This window comes from Orcinus orca, chromosome 4, assembly GCF_937001465.1.
Source record: "Orcinus orca chromosome 4, mOrcOrc1.1, whole genome shotgun sequence".
Lineage (NCBI taxonomy): Eukaryota > Metazoa > Chordata > Mammalia > Artiodactyla > Delphinidae > Orcinus > Orcinus orca.
In genome coordinates, this window is record NC_064562.1 from 35,004,922 (window position 1) to 35,025,807 (window position 20,886).

Sequence of the window (20,886 nt, forward strand, 5' to 3'; positions counted from 1 at the left end):
TTAATGCACAGAAATCTCTTGCATTCCTATACACTAATGATGAAAAACCCAAAAGAGAAATTAAGGAAACACTCCCATTTACCATTGCAGCAGAAAGAATAAAATACCTAGGAATAAACACACCTAAGGAGACAAAAGACATGTATGCAGAAAACTATAAGACACTGATGTAAGAAATTAAAGATGATAAAAACAGATGGAGAGATATACCATGTTCTTGGATTGGAAGAATCAGCATTGTGAAAATGACTGTAATATCCAAAGCAATCTACAGATTCAATGCAATACCTATCAAATTACCAGTGGCATTTTTCATAGAACTAGAACTAAAAAGTTCACAATTTTTATGGAAACACAAAAGACCCCAAATATCCAAAGCAATCTTGAGAAAGAATAGTGGAGCTGGAGGAATCAGGCTCCCTGACTTCAGACTATACTGCAAAGCTACAGTAATCAAGACAGTATGGTACTGGCACAAAAACAGAAATGTAGATCAATGAAACAGGATAGAAAGCCCAGAGATAAACCCATGCACATATGGTCACCTTATTTTTGATAAAGGAGGCAAGAATATACAATGGAGAAAAGACAGCCTCTTCAATTAGTGGTGCTGGGAAAACTGGATAGCTACATGTAAAAGAATGAAATTAGAACACTCCCTGACACCATACACAAAAATAAACTCAAAATGGTTAAAGACCTAAATGTGAGGCCAGACACTATAAAACTCTTAGAGGAAAACATAGGCAGAACACTCTATGCCATAAATCACAGCAAGACCCACCTCCTAGAGAAATGGAAATAAAAACAAAAATAAACAAATGGGACCTAATGAAACTTAAAAGCTTTTGCACATAAAAGGAAACCATAAACAAGACGAAAACACAACCCTCAGAATGGGAGAAAATATTTGCAAATGAAGCAACTGACAAAGGATTAACCTCCAAAATATACAAGCAGCTCTTGCAATTCAATATCACAAAACAAACAACCCAATCCAAATATGGGCAGAAGACATAAACAGACATTTCTCCAAAGAAGATATACAGATTTCCAACAAACACATGAAAGAATGCTCAACATCACTAATCATTAGAGAAATGCAAATCAAAACTACAATGATGTATCACCTCACACCTTTCAGAATAGCCATCATCAAAAATCTACAAACCATAAATGCTGGAGAGTGTGTGGAGAAAAGGGAACACTCTTGCACTGTTGGTGGGAATGTAAAGTGATACAGCCACTACGGAGAACAGTATGGCAGTTCCTTAAGAATGTAAAAATAGAACTACCATACAACCAGCAATCCCACTACTGGGCATATACCCTGAGAAAACCATAATTCAAAAAGAGTCATATATCACAATGTTCATTGAAGCACTATTTACAGTTGCCAGGACATGGAAATAACTTAAGTGTCTGTCGACAGATGGGTGGATAAAGAAGATGTGGCACATATATACAGTGGAATATTACTCAGCCATTAAAAAGAAAGGAAATTGAGTTATTTGTAGTGAGGTGGATGGACCTAGAATCTGTCATACATAGTGAAGTAAGTCAGAAAGAGAAAGACAAATACCATATACTAACACACGTATATGGAATCTAAAAAAAAAAAAAAAGGTTCTGAAGAACCTTTCCTTGTTGAATAAATTCAACTGATCACCATGTTCCTATGGACTCCGTATCTGAGTCAACTAGTAAGTATGTCCCCTCCTCCCATCCTCACAGCTTCATCCACATAATAGATCTTTGTCAGCTGTTGTCTAGCTTAACTGGTCTGTCTGATGCTGGTTCTCTGTCTTGCAAGACAACCATTACCAGGTGTCCTTAAAAATAAAGATCTTAGCATGCACTCAACTGCTTACACTTTTATATAGCCTACAGAATAGAGTACAATTTCCAGTATATGGCATATAAATTTCTCAAAAATGTGCCTGTGACCTACCAGACTCTTTATTTTTGTTGCTTTGTTTCATTTTTCACATCACTGACTGAGATTTTTCCCCCAGTTTTATTCAGATATAATTGATACATAGCACTGTATAAGTTTAAGGTGTACAGCATAATTTGACTTACATATATTGTGAAATCATTACCACAATAAGTTTAGTTAACATCCATCATTTCACATAGATGCAAAAAAAACCCACAAAAACTACATTTCCCCTTGTGATGGGAACCCTAAGAACCTACTGTCTTAACAACTTTCCTGTATATCTTACAGCAGTGTTAGCCATAGTCATCATGTTGTACATTACATCCCCAGTACTTATCTTATTGGAAGTTTGTACATTTTGACTATCTTCCTCCTATTCCTCCACACCCCCAGCCTCTTTTTTATAATCCCACACTCAAGTGCTTCTCAGGTGCACTGTACTACTTGTTATTTCCAAATATACCAAACACTTTCACGTGTCCATGTCCTTCCTCATGCTTCTTGCCTGGAAAGCCTTTATTCCATTTTCCATGGGGACTCAACAGACTGAGGTTCCAATCCCAGCCCTGCTGCTTATGAGTCATGTATTTTGGAAAAGACAATTAACATTTCAGCCCATTTCCTACCTTGTATATATAATTGCTTTTTATTTTTTCTCTCACAGTCATAATGAGTGTTCAATGGAGTGTATGAATTTAGCATTGCTCCTGGCAATAACTGCTCTTTGACCTTGAATATTTATGCTACAGAAAGTGAATTTTTAAACATTTAAATTTGCCTAGGGCTTTTTTGTTTCTCGTTTTTATTTAAAGTCCCTGAAAAGACTAACTAAATCTTGGCCCTAAAGTTTTATAAGACTTACATGAATATCGATTACCAACTTAAGCAGGGATAAATCTCACTCCATCAATTATAACTCAAGCAGTGGAGAACAGTGATTCAAATCCCATCTCTGCATGCTCACAACTAGACATGTGTTATTTCACAACTGTGAGTTGGAACTTATTTTATATTACTATTTTAAGTTTCTAAAGTGTTTTTTCTGTTTTGTTTTTGTAAACATACAGGTATATACTCTAAAGATTCATTCACATGATACAGTAAGAAGCCCTACTATGACCATTCACACAGGCAAGAATCTCAGTTCTACATTTACTGGCTGCCTATTCCTGGCAAAAGACTTTACATCTCTGAATTTCAGTTTCCTCACTCTGTAGATCTTAAGTCTGTTATGAGAATTCAACCGGTAAAACAGGTGCTCCATAAATGGCACGTATTGTGATTATTACTACGCTTCCTGCCATGGGTTATCAGGGCACTCAGTTTTCGAGTTCCCTGAAAACAAGAACTGTTTCATGTGTCTTTATATCCCCAGTGTCATGCTTGGTAAATAGTTTATAAAATTCAGAAATATCAGTCAGACAGAACTAAAGAACTAATTTTTCATGGTCTGTCTACTGAGTTTTCCTATTTGTGGCTTAATATGAGAACTAAAAATTATTTAATGCATTTATATTGAGTAGAATCACAACTGACAATATCTTCCTCCCCCTCATTTTATACTGTAAAAGAGAGGGCTAGAATTGGGAATATCTTCCTGTGTCAGACAAAATAGCGAAATTCAAAAGTTAAAAACAAAAGTTAAATGCTAAATGACATCTTTTCCAAAACATTCACTAAAGGTATAGCAGGCTGGGGAAAATCCTCCTATTTTTCTCACTGCCTTAAATATCAGGAAAAGCACTAAAAAGGCAGAGAAGCCACAAGGGGGGAGGGAAGGGGGAAAACCCGGAGAGGCAGGGGGTTCAAAATGTTCCCTTGCCTCGGTGACAGTGGAGACTGTGTGTGTGTGTGTGTGTGTGTGTGAGCATGAGTGTGGTTGCCTCTGAGTCTCTCTGTGGCAGTGTGTGCAGATTTCATCTTCTCTCAGTTCCTGCTTCTCCCAGCTTAAATTCATGAGGAATTGGAGAGGGGAGCTTTTAAATATTGGGACCAATTTAAATGTTGGAAATGGGAACGTTGAAACTGTGACTCAAATAGGAAAATGCTGAAAGGAATTAAATTTAATTGTTAATTATGCTCCATTGAATAAGAACATTGTAACAGAAAGTCATTGCAATCAGGAAATGCTTAATTCCTGGAACATAGCAGACCTTCAAGAATCTCTGAATTTGTAATCACTCAGGTGGCAACTAGGCTGAGATTTACCTGCAGTCATCTATGGAGAGAAAAAAAAAGCTTTACACTTAAAATTACTATAGATACAATGTAGCAGGAATAGGTTATAACATATTTATACAATTGATTTTAATATATTTATATAGTAAGTATCATGACAATTGATTACACTAAAATAATCCTGAAAAAATTATACTAGTTAACACAGAGTAAGGTCTTAAACTAAACTTTTAAAATACCTTTGAAGTAATATTTTGAAATATATTAAACAAAAAGAACTAAACAATCAAGCGTTTAGAGTTGGGAAGTTTTTCAGAGTTAAATTAATCCAGTCCACCCAGCAACAGATCCCATTTTAATTGGCTCTTGCTACACAACCACAAGAACACACTGCGCTTTCTTCATATAACATGTAAGTAGTCTGGCCTAGGAGAATATTGACACTCAGGTATCTTGTATTCCTGTTTTTTCCCTCAATAGATGGTCTGCTCTGTAGCTTGTAGGGTAGAAACAGTGTGATTTGGCATTAGAACACCTGGCAGTGAGACCATGATTAATGGTTAAATGGTTCTGTAACCCTGAGTGAGACACTGCATGTCCCTTGTCTCATTAGTGAGTGAGAAAAGGCCTAACTGAACTTCTCTGGAGGTGACCGTGAGGATTAAAAGAAACACTGTCTGTGCATGGTCTTTCGGAAGAACATACAAATACAAGGCAGACTGAAAGGCATGGTAAGGAAATCAAGCATCTCTTTGACCCCAGGCTTCCCAAGTGACCACTTCCCCAGAGACAAACAAGGTTCACAGTTTCTTAGGTTTTCTTCCCGAAGTCGTCCAACTTTACGGGTGTGCTTTTACTCAAAGAGGCCTGCAGGGTAAGCACTGTGGAGCAACAAAGCAGAATAGCCGGTCAAACGGATCTGAGTCTTGGACAAACCTGTAGGCTCTGGTGTACTCATAATCCAGAACTGCACTTGCTGTTAGCACACCGCTCAGTGTGTCCATCTGGAACGCTTGTACTTGGTTGCTGGAGAGAATAGAATACTCGATGAGGCCGTTTGTCCCACTGTCCTGGTCTGTGGCAAAAACCTGTGAGGAAGAAACTCCTCCGTTAGGTAAGGATTGAATCTGCAGAATGGGTTAAGCCTGTTTTTCAGAGAAATGCATTATGAAAGAATCACATGGTCAAACACACTTTAAAGACAATGACCAAAGGAATATTAGCCATGGCTGAAGCTTACATTTATATTAAAGTGAATAATGGGTGAGAAGACTATTCTGAAGATTCATTGAAAGGATTTCCAAGTAATTTTCAGTAGGAGTACTGCATGCTTTGCGCTACATGAAACAAAACCTAGATTTAGTGCTAACAAAGTTAGGTCCTGGTGATTTATTTGATGAGTTGCCCAAGTACTAGCGTTGAAGATAAAACAAAAGTTCTGCATCACTCTCCATGGAGATATATTATTTCGTCTGCTTTACATTTTAATCACAAACTAATTCTATCAGTGGATTCAAGATCTTGTTTAAGAACAAGCTGACAGATTAATTTCTTTCTCTTTATTTTTAAAAATATTTATTTATTTATGTATTTGCCTGTGCTGGGTCTTAGTTGCGGAATGCAGGATCTTTTAGTTGTGGCATGCGGGATCTTTAATTGTGGCATGCAATCTCTTAGTTGTGGCATGCGGGATCTAGTTCCCTGACCAGGGGTCGAACCCAGGCCCCCTGCATTGGGAGCATGAAGTCTTAGCCACTGGACTACCAGGGAAGTCCCTCTTTCTATTTATTTTTATCTTCTAGGCCCCTCAGCCTTGGCCTGAGCTCCCATTCCCTGTCATCTCTCTCCTGGGTGACTGTACTGATATCCTGGTGGGTTTTTGCTTGTAACTCCCTTCCTTTTCAATCTATCCTTCACACTGCTGCCAGAGTTCTCAGGGTATCCAGAACCTCATCAGAGGGCACACACCAGCTATTTGGTACAGAAAGGCAGCAACAGACAGCTCCCTTCGAGATCACAAGGAAGAGAAACTTATCATACCATCAGAATAAAGTCCATCATGTCCCCTAGGCCGTACACTTAAATGAGTTACAGAGAGTAGGCCTCCCAGGAGGCGTATCAGTTAGGGTCTTTGGATGTCAGCAACACAAATCCACTATGGCCAACTTCATCAGGAAAGAAACATAGCAGAAAGACAGCGCCCAGGTGAAGCACAAGAACCTGAACAGCTCTAAGGCACAGCTCCTTTGAGCTGTTGCCATCAAGACAAATCACCTCTAATATGTCTCTGGTGTCCTACCACCCAAGATTCAAATTCCAGGGAGAGAAAGTCTCTATGGGACCGAGGCAGTTGACAGCACCTTGTGGCAGGGTGGGGTGGGGGGGAGGTCACCACTTTGACCGACAGTCCCATCAAGACTGCATCTGGCAGAGGAGGGTCAGTTCCTAAAGGGAGTTTGTGGGGCTGCAACCAAAAGGAGGGTGCGTAGGCAGTGTGGTAGCAAAAAGCAAGAACTCCAGAGCCTTCTGCATTCCTGTCTATCTGAACAGGATACAGGCAAATGGCAGCTCTAGTTTCCTGGAAACTAAATGATCTAAAAATACGAAGAACAAAGTTCCTTGTATCCGTCTCTGACTGGGCCTTCTCGAAGGTTTTATCACCTGAACCACTGGCAAGTCAGGCTGTCTCCCTGTCGGGTGTACATGGGCTTTAATGGGACCCTCACCTTCACATATTCCACATGAGTGGTCTATCTCTGTCCAGGTTAGCATGTGCGACAAAGCATGATGCACCAGCGCCCCAGGGAGGAGTCCTCTGTGACCAAGCAGGCCCCGCAGTGGCGCTGGAGGCATCCATGATCCCCGCTGAACAGGCATCACTGGGGGTGTGGGGGCTGAACAAGAGAACGCCTTTACCTCCTCACCTTCCTCTCAAGCATCTCTGTCATGGCTAGAGTAAAGGTGCAGCACTTCTGGAACAGGCTGGAACCTGGAGCAATTAAGCTCCAATCATACAAAATAAATGGGCAGAAATAATGTAGGAAATCCTGGGAATCCTGGACCATGTGGGGAGCACAGAGCTAAAACTCCAAGACAGCTGAGCCTCTACTGGTCTTGTTTGCACCGTCAGAGGTGAACGTGTACATCTGAACTGGGCAGGAATCAAAGGAAAGTGTCTCTATATGTTCAGGTGAAGGTAGCTGCACAGTAACCTAGGGGATCACCTGGATCCCTGCCTCCATCTACCACAGAGAGAAAGTCATGCGGTGCTGGGTCATGGGAGTGGGGTTACAGAGGCCAAAGGGAATGTCCCACTAGGCTGCTGACTGTCAGGATGGGGGTTTATACCCATTTCCTGTGCAGATTCCCAAGAGCCTGTAGGTGTTGTAATGTCCAGGTTCTTGAATTCAAAACATTGGTTCAACCTTGAAGGGAAAGGTGAAAATGGGCACCAGTCCCCGAAGCAGGTAGAGTCTATCAAGGATGGGTGGGTTTGGAGCCTGAACAAGAAGACTGCCATGTGAACAGACCCTCTTTTTTCAGAGCATGGGGCTTTGTCCCAAGATAGGGCTGGGCTTGAAACAGCAGATCTATGACTTTCACATGAGACACCTGCAAACCCAAACCAGGGGCCCCTTCCATGTGTCTGTGCTGCCGCCATGCTCATCTGGCTGCAGCTCCACCTGGCAAATGCCTGCTTACCCTTTAAGACTGAGTGCAAACCTCATTCTTCATGAAGACTGACACTCTCCTCCAGGAACAGTCTGTGCCTCCTCTTTTCTCTCATGACATTCAACATACACTTCTATTATAACATTAGTGATTTGCATTTAAATTGTATACTTAGTCTTCTGCCTTCCCCACTGAATTGTACACATGTATAAGGTGAGCTGCTTTTTGTGCCCCTCTAGATTCCCTGCTAGTGTTCTACGGGGGCCCTAGAGAAAGCAGGTGGGTCTAACCGAGCACGAAATGGATGGGGGAAGGAGAGTGAGCTCAGAAACTCCAGACTTCCTTCAACCTAAAGTTCCATCCAGTGCATCAAATATTGTATATGCCAAGGAAAGATCTAAAATTTAATTCACACTCCCCCACACACAACACATTTCCATTACCTGTATGATGTGAGCATTGTAGAACTGGCCCTCAGACACTGATACTTGGTAAATGCTTTGCCCAAAGTATGGTGGATGATCGTTCACATCTTGGATGAAGACTGCTACTTTGCTGTAGGCTCTATGCTCCCTACTTTCAGCTAAAACGATGAGCTGAACTTCATTTCTGACTTCAAAATCCAGAAACTTGGGTTCTTGCACAGTGAGTTCTCCTAGTTTTATTTCCAGAGAGAAAAAAAAAAAAAAGGAAAATTATTTTATTTTATTTTATTTTTTATTTTTCGGTACACGGGCTCCTCACTGTTGTGGCCTCTCCCGTTGCGGAGCACAGGCTCCAGACGCACAGGCTCAGTGGCCATGGCTCACAGGCCCAGCCGCTCCGCGGCATGTGGGATCTTCCCGGACCGGGGCACGAACCCGTGTCCCCTGCATCGGCAGGCGGACTCTCAACCACTGTGCCACCAGGGAAGCCCAGAAAATTATTTTATTTAAAAAGTCTCAAATCACCTTTGACCCATATGCTCACACGCTTACCTGTCCCTCAACTCCTCCCACTGGCTGGGCCCCCTTTCCTAGTGCCCGGGGTCATTGTGAAAAAAGGTGAGAACAGGCAGACATTTACACGGTTCAGACATGCAGGAGGGAAAGAAGCCATGAGTATCTGAAATCTGGGCGCTTTCTCTTAAGTCATCTTTCTGTCTCCATATTTAGCCCATGTCTGCAAAGTCCACCTTTCAAACATCTGAATCCACCCTCTCCATTTCCCTGCTGCTGCCCTCCTCCAAGCCACCAGCATTTCCCACCTTGTCTCCTGTGTTAGTTTACTTAATTGGCCTCCCCACTCAACCAGTTCCCATTCTGAATTAAATAATAAAAAACAACACTGTGACTGTCCTGCATAAAACCCTTGATTGGCTTCCACAGCAATTAAGATGAAGTTCAGCATTTTTAGCCTCCCCAGGACCACCTGCTCCAGCCTCTCCCACCTGAGAAATCTCATTCTTCTCTTTCTCCCCGTTGCTCTGTCTGCTCTGGCTGTAAGACTCATACATGTTCTGTTCCTCAAACGCTCACTTCAGAGTTGTCCTGCAGGCTTTTCCATCCACCTGGAATTGTCCCCACTTCTGTACATCCTCAGGGTTCTTTCCAGACCACCCAGCCCTGTACCATCACCACGTCTGCCCCCAACAGACTCTCCAAAAGTGCCTGCAGGGTCTTTGCTCACCTACTTCTGCCGAGTTATTCCTCTTGGTTTAGAAGATTCACAAGGTGAGGATGGTTATCTCTTACATCACCATCTCCCAAATCCCTAGCTCAGGTTCTGGCACATGGAAGCACCCAGTAATATTTGTTACACCCCCAGGTAACAAGTAGAACCAGGTGAGGGAAACTGAGCCTTGAGGTTTATGCCCTACACAGGTTTTTCCCCAGACTAAGAAAATTCCTCCCCTGATAGAATTCCCTTCTCTAGTTTCTACTCTGTTTCGTTTCTTCCCTTTTGCAATTAAATTTCTTACTGAATTGATTGCTATTATTATTCCACTGTCATGATTTACTTAGCTCTCAATGTCAGAAATTCCGTCGAGTGGAGTCTGCTGAAGTGCGTACTGATTTGGAGTTTGAGAAACCTGAAACCAAGCCTAAACCCTAGCCCTGGCTGCTTCATTTAGGTAAAGCACCTAGCTCCCCCACTACTAAGCTTGTGACCTGTAGTAAGTGACTCAGCTTCTGTCGAGCTGAGTCTCATCTTCTGTAAAACGGGGATATGAATAATGGCTCCATAGGGTTGCTGGGAGAGTGACACAGTGCATGTGTCTCTCACGCCCTCCATCAGCAGATACAGATTTAATATCTGTGTAAGCTCTGAATGTAGAAGGAGAACATTTAATAGCTATGGACTATTAAAATTTGCTCTTCTGGTGAAAGAACCTGTACAGTTTCTGGAAATATGACCTGGAAGCCACAGTTCTGATTGCTGTATCTGAACCAGTCCCCCTAGAGAACCAACGTAGGCCAAGGAAACTTCAGGCTATCATGTACCTACCTGGATGCTAATAGTAATCATATCCTGTTCTAATAAGTCTAACTTTGGCATTGAGTGTTTTGGGGGGATTTTATTGCTTCTGTTATTAAGAAAAAATAAATATTTATATACTATATGAAGAACTCACTATACTGCCAAATTTAAAACTTCATAAATTCACATTCATTTATTGTCATCAGATTTAGTTGTCAATTCAGAAAACCAAATTACTTTTACAAACCATGGTCAGATGTTACTAAAACCCCTCTTAGAAAATTTAGAGTAGATTTAAGGATTGGCAGCTGAAGAATCATTAAAATGCATGCTGATGAGCTGCTAATGAAAGAATATGGTTTTTAGAAGTCTCTGTGGAACAAGAGCTGAGCAGAGAAGCCCCAGTCTAGGTGGACCCAAAGCTCTCATCTGGAGCTCTGTCTCCACCAAACAGGGCATTCAGCTTGCTACCATGTTCTGTTACTATTAGTAAAGAAAAATAAAGTGAAACACAACACTAAATTGCCAGTGTCACTTGGTAGAAAGTGTGCCAATTACAGTGCAGATCAAAGTGGATTTTCTAATAAAAGGCTTGTGTTTAGGCTTTGATAATTGGAATTTTGCACTTGGAATGCATCTGCAGTTCTAATGCTTTCCTTGCTTGGTTTTTATTTTTGACATAATAATTGGCACATGCTGTGAAAGTTGTGCAAATAGAAAAGACAATAACCAGTCTGTGAGATGATTCAAGGCTGGCACACCTACTAGATCCACAATTCGCCTTGGATGATCTATGTATATTTTTCTCAGAGACATCGAGGATTTACTGTCACCAGTGAGATGAAAGTACTACGGGGCTCTGTCTAATATATGGGCAGAAGTCCATGCTTTCCTTAGACTAACAGGCTCACAAATACCAACTTTTTGTTCATTCTTATATGTTAGCATGCCAGTTATTTAATAACTTGAGAAGAAAATTGTAGTAATATTTTCCTTCTGATATATGGACTTGTATAGCTTTTGTCCAAGTTTTAAGTACACATCAAAATGAGATTTAGATTCTTCAAATACTCAATGTTTGATAGCATAATTGAGTTACTTCAGTCAATTACAAACTGTGCGCACATATATGTATATGCCCAAAGCAGAACGTGATAAACATTTATGTTATCCAAAAGCTTTTAAACTCTCTGCTTTAAAGCTACGTCCTTGAAACACTGAAAGTTTGATCATTTTGTTTTATGTTAATCTACCAAATAATGGAATGAAAACCACCATCTGTTATTTAAATAGACAATGTTAGTCAAATAGTCAAGCTCCAAAATTCCTTCTGGTTTAAACAGTGAGTAGTAGATGTTTTTAAGTTATAGTGACAAGAAGTTTAGATGCAAAAGTAAACCTGCGGTTTGTGACTATGGAACAGGGCACACTCGGGCACAACTGGACAGAAAACACAGTTCTCATCAGAGAGCCATCTAATCATAACTTACTAAACCAATAACTAATAAAATGGTTTTCTCGCATTTTACCCTATTTACACTGCAACATTAGAGATCAAGTTTACTGATTTGTCATACATACCAGTTTTCTATTTTAACTGGCTTATGTTTTAAAAAATATACATTGATAAAACCTGTGTTAGATGCCTTTAGACACAAATTTAATGATTATGTGTCAGGAAAGATGAATTTAATATCATAATTAAAGATTCTTAGAAATGTTTCCTGACAAAAGTATGGTAAACTACAGACTGGAACAATCCTCATCATAAAAACAACTAAAATGCTTGATAAATTGTAAGTGTGTGTGTGTGTTTGTTGAAATGCATTACTGAGTTGCTACAGTAGTAAGGAATCCTCAGAGGAAAAAAAAATAAATGAAAACAGTCATTCAGGGAGGCAAGCAAGCACTAAAAGCTTGTTTTTGTTCTAAGGGTTTTTAACATAACCTCTTCCTTGAGATTCACTTCTGATAACTGCACAGGGTGTGGAAAACAAGGGAAGAAGCCTGAACCCACAAAAGGTGAAAGATCCAATAGGAAAACCAAAATAAAGCTGTAAACCTAAAGGCTACATATGTTCCAAATTCGTGGTCAATATCAAAAAAAAAATTAAAAATGAATGCACAGAAACTTGCTTTTCTTGACCTTGATGTCAGATGAAAGAGAGAAAAAGTCTCTGCTGAGAATTCATTAGCTTAAACCTGAATTTATGGTAGCTATACTATCATATATATATATATATATATATATATATTTAAATTCCCCAAAATTAATGTAAGCCATTACATCAGCTTTGCTTGATGAGTGTCTAGGTGATTTGCAGAATCAAAAACACATCCTCCCTTTAGGGAAAAAATTCAACCCAGGCTTCAAAGAATCCTCAAAGAAAAAGTTTCCAGGACAATGGAGTAGCTTATAGTTAACAAGCACAAAAATCACAGAGAAGCAAGGCACCATGAATGACAGCCAGCAAATCCATAGATAGCAGAATAAATCTTCAAAGACTTAAGATGCAGAAATTATTGGACACAAAATATGTAATTATTAAATATTTAAATATATAAAAAAGAAGTTTGGAAGCATTAGCAAGGAACAAAAGGTTATTTTTTTAAAACACCCAAAAAGAGTTGAAAAAGAACCCAAGATAACCTCTGGAAATGAAAAATATAGTTCCTTAGGCTGAAGAGAAGAGGCAAACAGAGATGAAAAATTTGAAAAAGATGTAGGAGAGAGCGATATGACCCCAATATTTGTCTAACTGGAGTTCCAAAGAAAGGTACAAATAAGTGGTATTTAGATCAACAGCTGACTTCTTAATGCAACAAGTGGAAACTAGAAGACAGTAGGGTAATATCTTAAATATGATAAGAGAAAATAACTATGAACCTGGAATTCTAAACCCAGCAAAAATATCTCGTAAAAACAAGTATTAAAGACTTTTTTAGACAACTAAAATGTGAGAGAGTTTACTGCAACAGACTCTCACAAAAGGATGTACTTTAGGTAGAAGTAAAATGATTCCAGAGGAAAGTCTGAGATGGAAGAAAGAACAATTAGCAAAGAGAGTAGCAAAGAAGGAGGTAAATTTTAAAATATTAATAATGCTTAATCTGAAAGAACTAAAATTGTGGTCAAAAAAATCTTATAAATTGGAAAAGGGATATTAGAAGATAAAGAATTCTAAGTCTCGTACATTATTTAGGAGCATGATATTGATTAATGTTAGGCTTTAATTGTAGATGTCAAAATAGCTAGGCTAGGGCTTCCCTGGTGGTGCAGTGGTTGAGAGTCCGCCTGCCAATGCAGGGGACATGGGTTCGTGTCCCGGTCTGGGAAGATCCCACATGCCGCGGAGTGGCTGGGCCCGTGAGCCATGGCCGCTGGGCCTGAGCATCCGGAGCCTGTGCTCCGCAATGGGAGAGGCCACAACAGTGAAAGGCCCACGTACCGCAAAAAAACAAAACAAAACAAAACAAAAATACCTAGGCTAACCATTAAAAGAAAGAAAAAACTATATAACTTCCAACAAACAGAGAAAAATGGTCATTCCCAGATGATTGTATATGTTGAATGTTCAGAAAAATATCAGAATCAATAAGAGTTTATAAGTTTGCTAGATACAAAATTAAAATATAAAAGCTAATTTCAAGTGTACACACCAACACTGTCAGAAAAAGCATTTTTGGGGACTTCCATGGCAGTCCAGTGGTTAAGACTTCACCTTCCAGTGTAGGGGGTGCAGCTTCGACCCCTGGTCGGGGAGCTAAGATCCCACATGCCTTGCAGCCAAAAAACCAAAACATAAAACAGAAGCAATATAGTAACAAATTCAATAAAGACTTTAAAAATGGTCCCTATCAAAAAAATCTTTAAAAAAAAATAGAAAAAGCATTATTTTCATTTACCTCAGCAAGAAGTATAAAATATTTAGACTAAATCTAGCAAGAAATATGCTATAGAAAAAACTTTATTACAATTACTAAAGAAACAGTAATTTTATTAAATTATTAACAAGTAATTGGTGTGATTTTCCATATTATTCCTGGATTCGAAGATAATACTGTAAAGATACACATTTTCCCCAAACTGGTATTTAGAATTAATATAATTCCAGTAGAAATTCCAACAACCTAAATGTCCATTGGTGGATGAATGGATAAAGAGAATGTGGTGTATACCTACAATGACAGATTATTCAGCCTTAACAAAGAACATCCTGCCATATATGACCTGGGTGACCCTTGAGGACATATGTTTAGTGAAATATGCCAATCACAGAAAAAAGAAATATTACTTGATTCCCCTTATGTGAGGTATCTAAAGTAGTCAAATTCAGAAGCAGAGAGTAGAATGGTGGTTGCCAGGGGTAGGGGCACGGGAAACAGGGAGTTGCTGGTTAGTGGGAAATGAAGCCTCATTCAAGATGAGCAGGTTCTAGAGCTCTGCTGCACAGCGCCATGCCTATGGTTAACATACAGTTTTGTGCACTTAAAATGTGTCAAGAGAGTAGATCTCATGTTAAATGTTCTTACAACAATTTTTTTAAAAGTCAATCAAGAAAAGTTTTCATAGATGATTATTACCTACAATGCATAGCTATGCAGGACTTTGTGAGATTTAAAAGAAGGACACTTTGGCCTGATGATTAAGTTACTTAAATTCTAGATTGGAGCTATATGATTTTTTTTTGAGATTTGTTGTTGTTGTTGTTGTTAATTAGGGTAAGGTTCCACCTGAAATCAAATGTGTATGCCATAGTTATATGGGTTACATGCATGAAGGTGTGAACAGCTGTATATAATCCCAAAATTCATGAATAAATATCCTTTCCATGGAAAAACAATCCCAATAGGCGCGCGTGTGTGTGTGTGTGTGTGTGTGTGTGTGTGTAAAACTTAACAAGTGGATACAATGCTTTATATTAGAGCCAGATAGACAATAACAGCTAATATACTCATGAGGAAGAATCTGAAGATGGGGTAAATATTGTAGGGTTGCTGCTTCCTTGATATGAAGATTTATAAAGCAAATGTAATTAAGACAGTGTGGTGTCAATGTGTGGATAGACAAAGAGAAGAATGGAGAAGAGTCGAGAGTCCAGTAGAGTCAGGAAGCATGATGTACGACCATGCTGGTACTGTAGATCACACGGTAATAAGGCCATTGGAATAACTGGGAGTCCTGGTTGAAAAACAAGAAAGGAAAAGGAAAGGAGAGAAGAGGAGAGGAGAGGAGAAGAAAGGAAAAGAAAAAAAGAAAAGCTATCTCTAACTCACATAAAACACAAAAATCAATCCTAGATTCACTAAAGATATAAATGTGAAACACAGGAAAACTATAAAAATTTTAAAAGACAATGTGAGAATATCTTCATGATCTCACGGTGGGGAAGAATTTCTTAAACAGCCTACAAAAAAGGCAAATCATAAAATAAGACTGATTCATTCTAACGTTAAACTCAGAATGTGCCTTAATGAGAGTGAAAGACAAGTCACAAATTATTAAAAAAAAATTGTAACAAAAAACAAAGGATAAACACTAATAAAAATATATTAAAAATCCTTACACTTCAACAAGTAAAACACAAAAAACTTAGCAGAAAAATAGGCAAAAGATATTAATATGCATTTCACATAGAAGAAAACAGAAATAGTCAATAAACTATGAAAAAATGCTCAAATATATTCGTACTAAGGGAAATGTAAGTTACAACCACAGTGGGATAACATTTCACACCCACCAGATTGTCAATAGAAAGTAGGACATGGACAACTGTGACAGTTCTCATTCAATGCTGGTGGAATATAAAGTTGGATGAACCACTTCATAACACAATTTGGCACTATCTGTATAGCTGAACATAGGCACCCTCTGAGATACATGCCCATCCTACACTCTAGGGCCTACAGAACTCCTTACATGTGCACCAGAAGACACATGCAAGATTGTTCATTATATCCCCAGACAGAGAAACCTTGCTGTCCATCAACAGCACATTGATAAATAAGTTGTGATATAGACTTACAATAGAATACTGTAAAGCAATGAAAATTAAAGAACCCAGCTACACACATTAACATGGGTGATTCTAACTTTGAATTTAAAAAACAATATCAATAGAATACATAGAGTATGAATCCATTTATGTAAATTTCAAAGCAAAATCAATGCTTTTACTATATTCCTATTTGTAGGAATACATTTACTGTAAGTCACAAGGAGATGATTATCCTTGAAGTCTTGGCATTAATCAGCCTGGAGCAGTGGAGAGAAAAGGTGCAATCACAAAAGGGCCCAAAGGGAGCATAGGTGATAACGGTGGTATTCTATTTTATAGCCTTGGCAGCAGGTACATATCATTCTTTGCTATTCTTCCTTAATGTGTTCATAATGGCTTATGCACTACACATCATAGTAAAAATGTTGAGCAAAAAATCAATCCGTAGAGGAGTTCATTCAACATAATTCTATTATGATGTTTAAATCAAAGTAAAACTAAATAACGCATTTTTTAGGGATTCAAATGGGGTGGGAAAATTATAATGAAGAAAAGGCAGGGATCAATACCAAATTCAGATTACTGATTTGCCAATGACCTCTGGGGTGAAATAAGACAGATGTGAGAGGGAAAGGACACACAGGGCCTTCCTGAGTTTCTAGCCATGTCTCATCTCTGGAGATGGGTGGCAAAGACATGGGCTTTTATTTTACTACTGTCCATTAAACAGTTGTATACCTCAACATACCATCTTGTAGCTATTTCACAATAAAATTTTGAAATACATTTCAACTTAAATAAATGACTTCTTAATTAAAAAATAAAGAGTTTCCTGTGGATGACTTCTTTGAACTAACCCTAGGCATATTTTATCTGTATTTTAATGAGAGACTATAGAAAATAAGGCCAAACCTGGGCCATGTTAGGTGTGTGATGGCGGAAGGATTTGGGTGACCTGGGAAAATGTGCATACTCTGATATTCACCTTCTTCCTCAGTGTTCTAATCTCAGCTCCTTTCCCAGAACCCTCAGACACCCGACTGCTAGAAACTTAAAGCTTGGTTGTGTTTGCAAATGGCCTTCTTGCCAACAGGCTTCCTGCATCACCCCTTAACCAAATGATAGGGTGAAGAGATGAAGACTTCTTGCAGGCTACCTTAGAGAGGTTGCTGAGCAAAGGCTGCATGGACCAAAAAGTCGTAACGCTACCCTGGATGAGAAGGCTTTTGCTTAAGAAATGACCCCTCTCAATTCTTCCCATGTGCACAAAGTATGGATTAAATAAGGCAGTTGTATGGTAATATAGAAATTATTAAAAACATTCTTCTTGAGGTTGACAACGAAGCAGTAGATACATATCCACTACATAGTTGTTAGTTAAAAAAAGTATGTTCCAAATAATCAATTGGTATTCATTTAAAGCACAATAATGGTCTTATTAAAGCTAAATTTAATACATGCTGTATTTGGAAGTAATTTCTTTACCACCACATAGAAACCTTTCCAGCCATCCTTTTTTGTTGCACTGTTGACATTAAGTGGCAAATCAGAAGAATCTCTGATGAAAATTTCCTAAGGCTACACATGTGTGCTTATTTTCAATTCAAACCCATTCTCACTGATCTCCCTACTACATCTCCAATTCTCCCAAATGGATAGGTAAATCATAAATAGAAACCATGTTATCATCAGATAACAAGTAGGGTAGGATAGGTACTGTTTAATTTGGAAATGTGAATAGACTTCTTAAGGAATACATATAAACAAATAGTTCTTGATTTCTCATCAGCCAGAATAAAAAACTCTTTGTTGTTTACCTTTTAAATTATTTACCTCTAATTTCTACCTTTCAAATTTTGAGTTTTCTTTGCAGAAGTATGTCTTATTAGTAACATTAAGTGGAGCAGAAAATAAAGCTATTAGAAGGTAGAGAAGGATTACCTGAGTTGGAGCACAAGGAAAAAACTCCATCTTCATTTCCACTAAAAATTGAATATTTAATGTTGTCCCGAACTGAGTCAGTAGCAAAAGCTTTTATAGTCACAATAGAAGTACCTGTAAAAATTAGGTTAAAAAAAAAGAGCTTTAGGAAAAGAAAATTCAGGAAAAACAAGAGCAAACACCGAGTGGTTATTATTTGCCTATTATATTTTCACTTGTCATTCAGTCAATGATTATTTATTGAGTGTCTTCAAAAAGCCAAGCCCCATGCTAGGTGCTGGGGATATAGCAACAAGCAAGGTAGAAAAGATCTCTGTCTTCTTGATGGTTATCAACTGATGGAAGGAGATGAACAATAAGCCATTAAAGAAATACATAATCAAGGTAGATTTCAGATATGTTAAGTTCCCTGAAAAGAAATAAACAAGGTTATGTGATATAAAATACTTTTTCTGCAGGGAGGTGGATACCCCTTTGCAGAGGCCTCAGAGGAATGACATTCCAGTTGAACTTTGAAGCATGAGAAGCCATAGAAAGAGTGGGAAGAAAAGGATTCTAGGAGAAAGAAGAGCAGCACAGAAGCCCTGGGCTGGGAGAGGGCTTGGTTTTGTGAGGCACAGTGCGTAGGGGAAATGTGGATGGTGAAGACAGTGTCGAGGTGGGAGGGACTAGATTTTACTCTAAGTGCAATGGGAAGATATAGAAGCATTTAAAGGAAATAAGTAAAATCATCTGATTTACTTTTAAAAGGCATCAATCTCACTGCTGTCTGGACAACAAGGAGCTATAAGAAAGGAAAAGAAATACTGCAATAGACCATGCAAGAGACAACAACCTAGGATAGTGGTGGGGGGGATGAAAAGAAGGGGACAAATTAAAGACATATGCTGACACATTTCCCTGAACATTGCATGGGATGTGGGAAAGGAGGTAACAAGGGTATAAATATAAGAAATCTTCCTTTAACCAGTTTACAGTAGCCTTGTAGGTAAAAGCAACCCAACTAGAAAGTAACCGAGTTCTTAACTGCATGATACAGATTCATTCAAGAATTGTTAAGCTAGGGCAGGGGCAGTAAAGAGATAACTTCAAGGGAAAAACAGAAATTGATTTAGGGGTAGGAATTAGAGAAGAAAGAAGGAAGTCATGTCAGTTTCTAGGAAACAGACTGATTACCAGCATAAGAGAAGAATTAGCAAGGACTGACAGAGATAATAAGACAATTGGTATGATTAGAACTGCAATTTCACTGGGAGGATTCTCAAGAATCCATCTGGGCCCCAAGTTAGCACCTTGCCGTCTTTGTTTATAATATCTTATGCCCTTTGCTGCTCATCTCTGCTTTGCTTCCTGTCTTGGTTGTCCATTTGTCTCCCTCCTATGATTGCCTGTCCTGTTTTATTTTTAAGTATTTTTATTTAATCAACTTTATTATGGTAAAACTTACTTACAATAATATACACATAGTTTAAGTATATAGTTCTATATACTACACATGTCTATATATGACTATACACACCTGTAACAACTATACACACCTGTGTAGCCACCATCACAATCAAGATGTAGAATATTTCTATCACTTCAAAAAGTTCTCTCAGACCCTTGGACAGTCTACATTTGTTTATCCATTACTTACATATGGGCATTTGGGTTGTTTTCAACCCAAATGGGGCTTATGAATAAAGCTGCTATCAACATTTATGTAAAAGAGCTTGATGGCCACATGTCTTCATTCCTGGGGGGTAAACACCTACAGTAAGTGTATGTTTAACCTGCCAAACTGCCAAACTATTTTCCAAAGTGGTTGTTCCATTTTATTTATTTATTTATTATTGATGTATAGTTGATTTATAATGTTGTGTTAGTTTCTGGTGTACAGCAAAATGATTAACTTATACATATATATATACATAATATTTTTCATATTCTTTTCCATTATGGTTTATCACAGGATATTGAATATATTTCCCTGTGCTATATAGTAAGATCTTGTTTTTTTTACTGTGGTTGTACTACTTTACATTCCTGCTAGCAACATACAGGAATTCCAGTTGCTCTACATCCACTGGTATTGTCAGTCTTTTTAATTTTGGTCATCCTAGTGGGTGTGTAGTGGTGTCTCACTGTGGATTTAATTTTAACCTCCCTAATGTCTGATGATGTTGAGCATCTTTTCATGTGCTTATTGGCCATTTCCAATCCCCTTTTTAGTTCATCTTTGTACTTTGCCTTCTTGTTCTCTATTTACCCACCACTTCTGATAATTCTTTACTCATCCTGACCCTCTTGTCTTAGGCCTATAACTTATGGCATCTACTTTAGACTCCCACTCTGGCAATGACCCTGCCTCTCCTCTTAACTTTCATCCTGACCTATAGGATGCTGCCCACTGGCAAAGGCATGTTGCACTGAGTGGGAGAGATGAGAATGAGGTGGATTCTGTAGGAAGCTCTCTGACTGGTGAGTATATATCACTGGGGACCTGATATAAGATGGTGTCAGCAAAGCACCAGAGGAAAAGTGAAAGGAAACATTTGATAAGGAAACAGGTGTCAGAGATGCATACATATCAGGGCTCATTAGCTCAGATGCTTTTTGGTAAAAGCAAAAAGCATGGACATATATAGGAGCTAGATGGGTGGAGGAGGCCAGAGACTGCCTGATGCAACTAAGGCACTCAGCTTTAACTTA

The 20,886-nt window shown here is 38.7% G+C and overlaps 1 protein-coding gene across 1 annotated transcript in view; it reads right to left on the minus strand.

The window, feature by feature from the left end:
* Positions 1 to 20,886, minus strand: part of DCHS2 (dachsous cadherin-related 2) — a 149,990-nt gene that overhangs the window by 23,052 nt on the left and 106,052 nt on the right. The window contains exons 14-16 of the mRNA XM_049709419.1: positions 18,193 to 18,306; positions 8,236 to 8,447; positions 5,057 to 5,208 (exon numbers count right to left, since the gene is read on the minus strand). Coding sequence (XP_049565376.1) covers positions 5,057 to 5,208; positions 8,236 to 8,447; positions 18,193 to 18,306 — 478 coding nt within the window. The remainder of the gene's footprint in view (positions 1 to 5,056; positions 5,209 to 8,235; positions 8,448 to 18,192; positions 18,307 to 20,886) is intronic.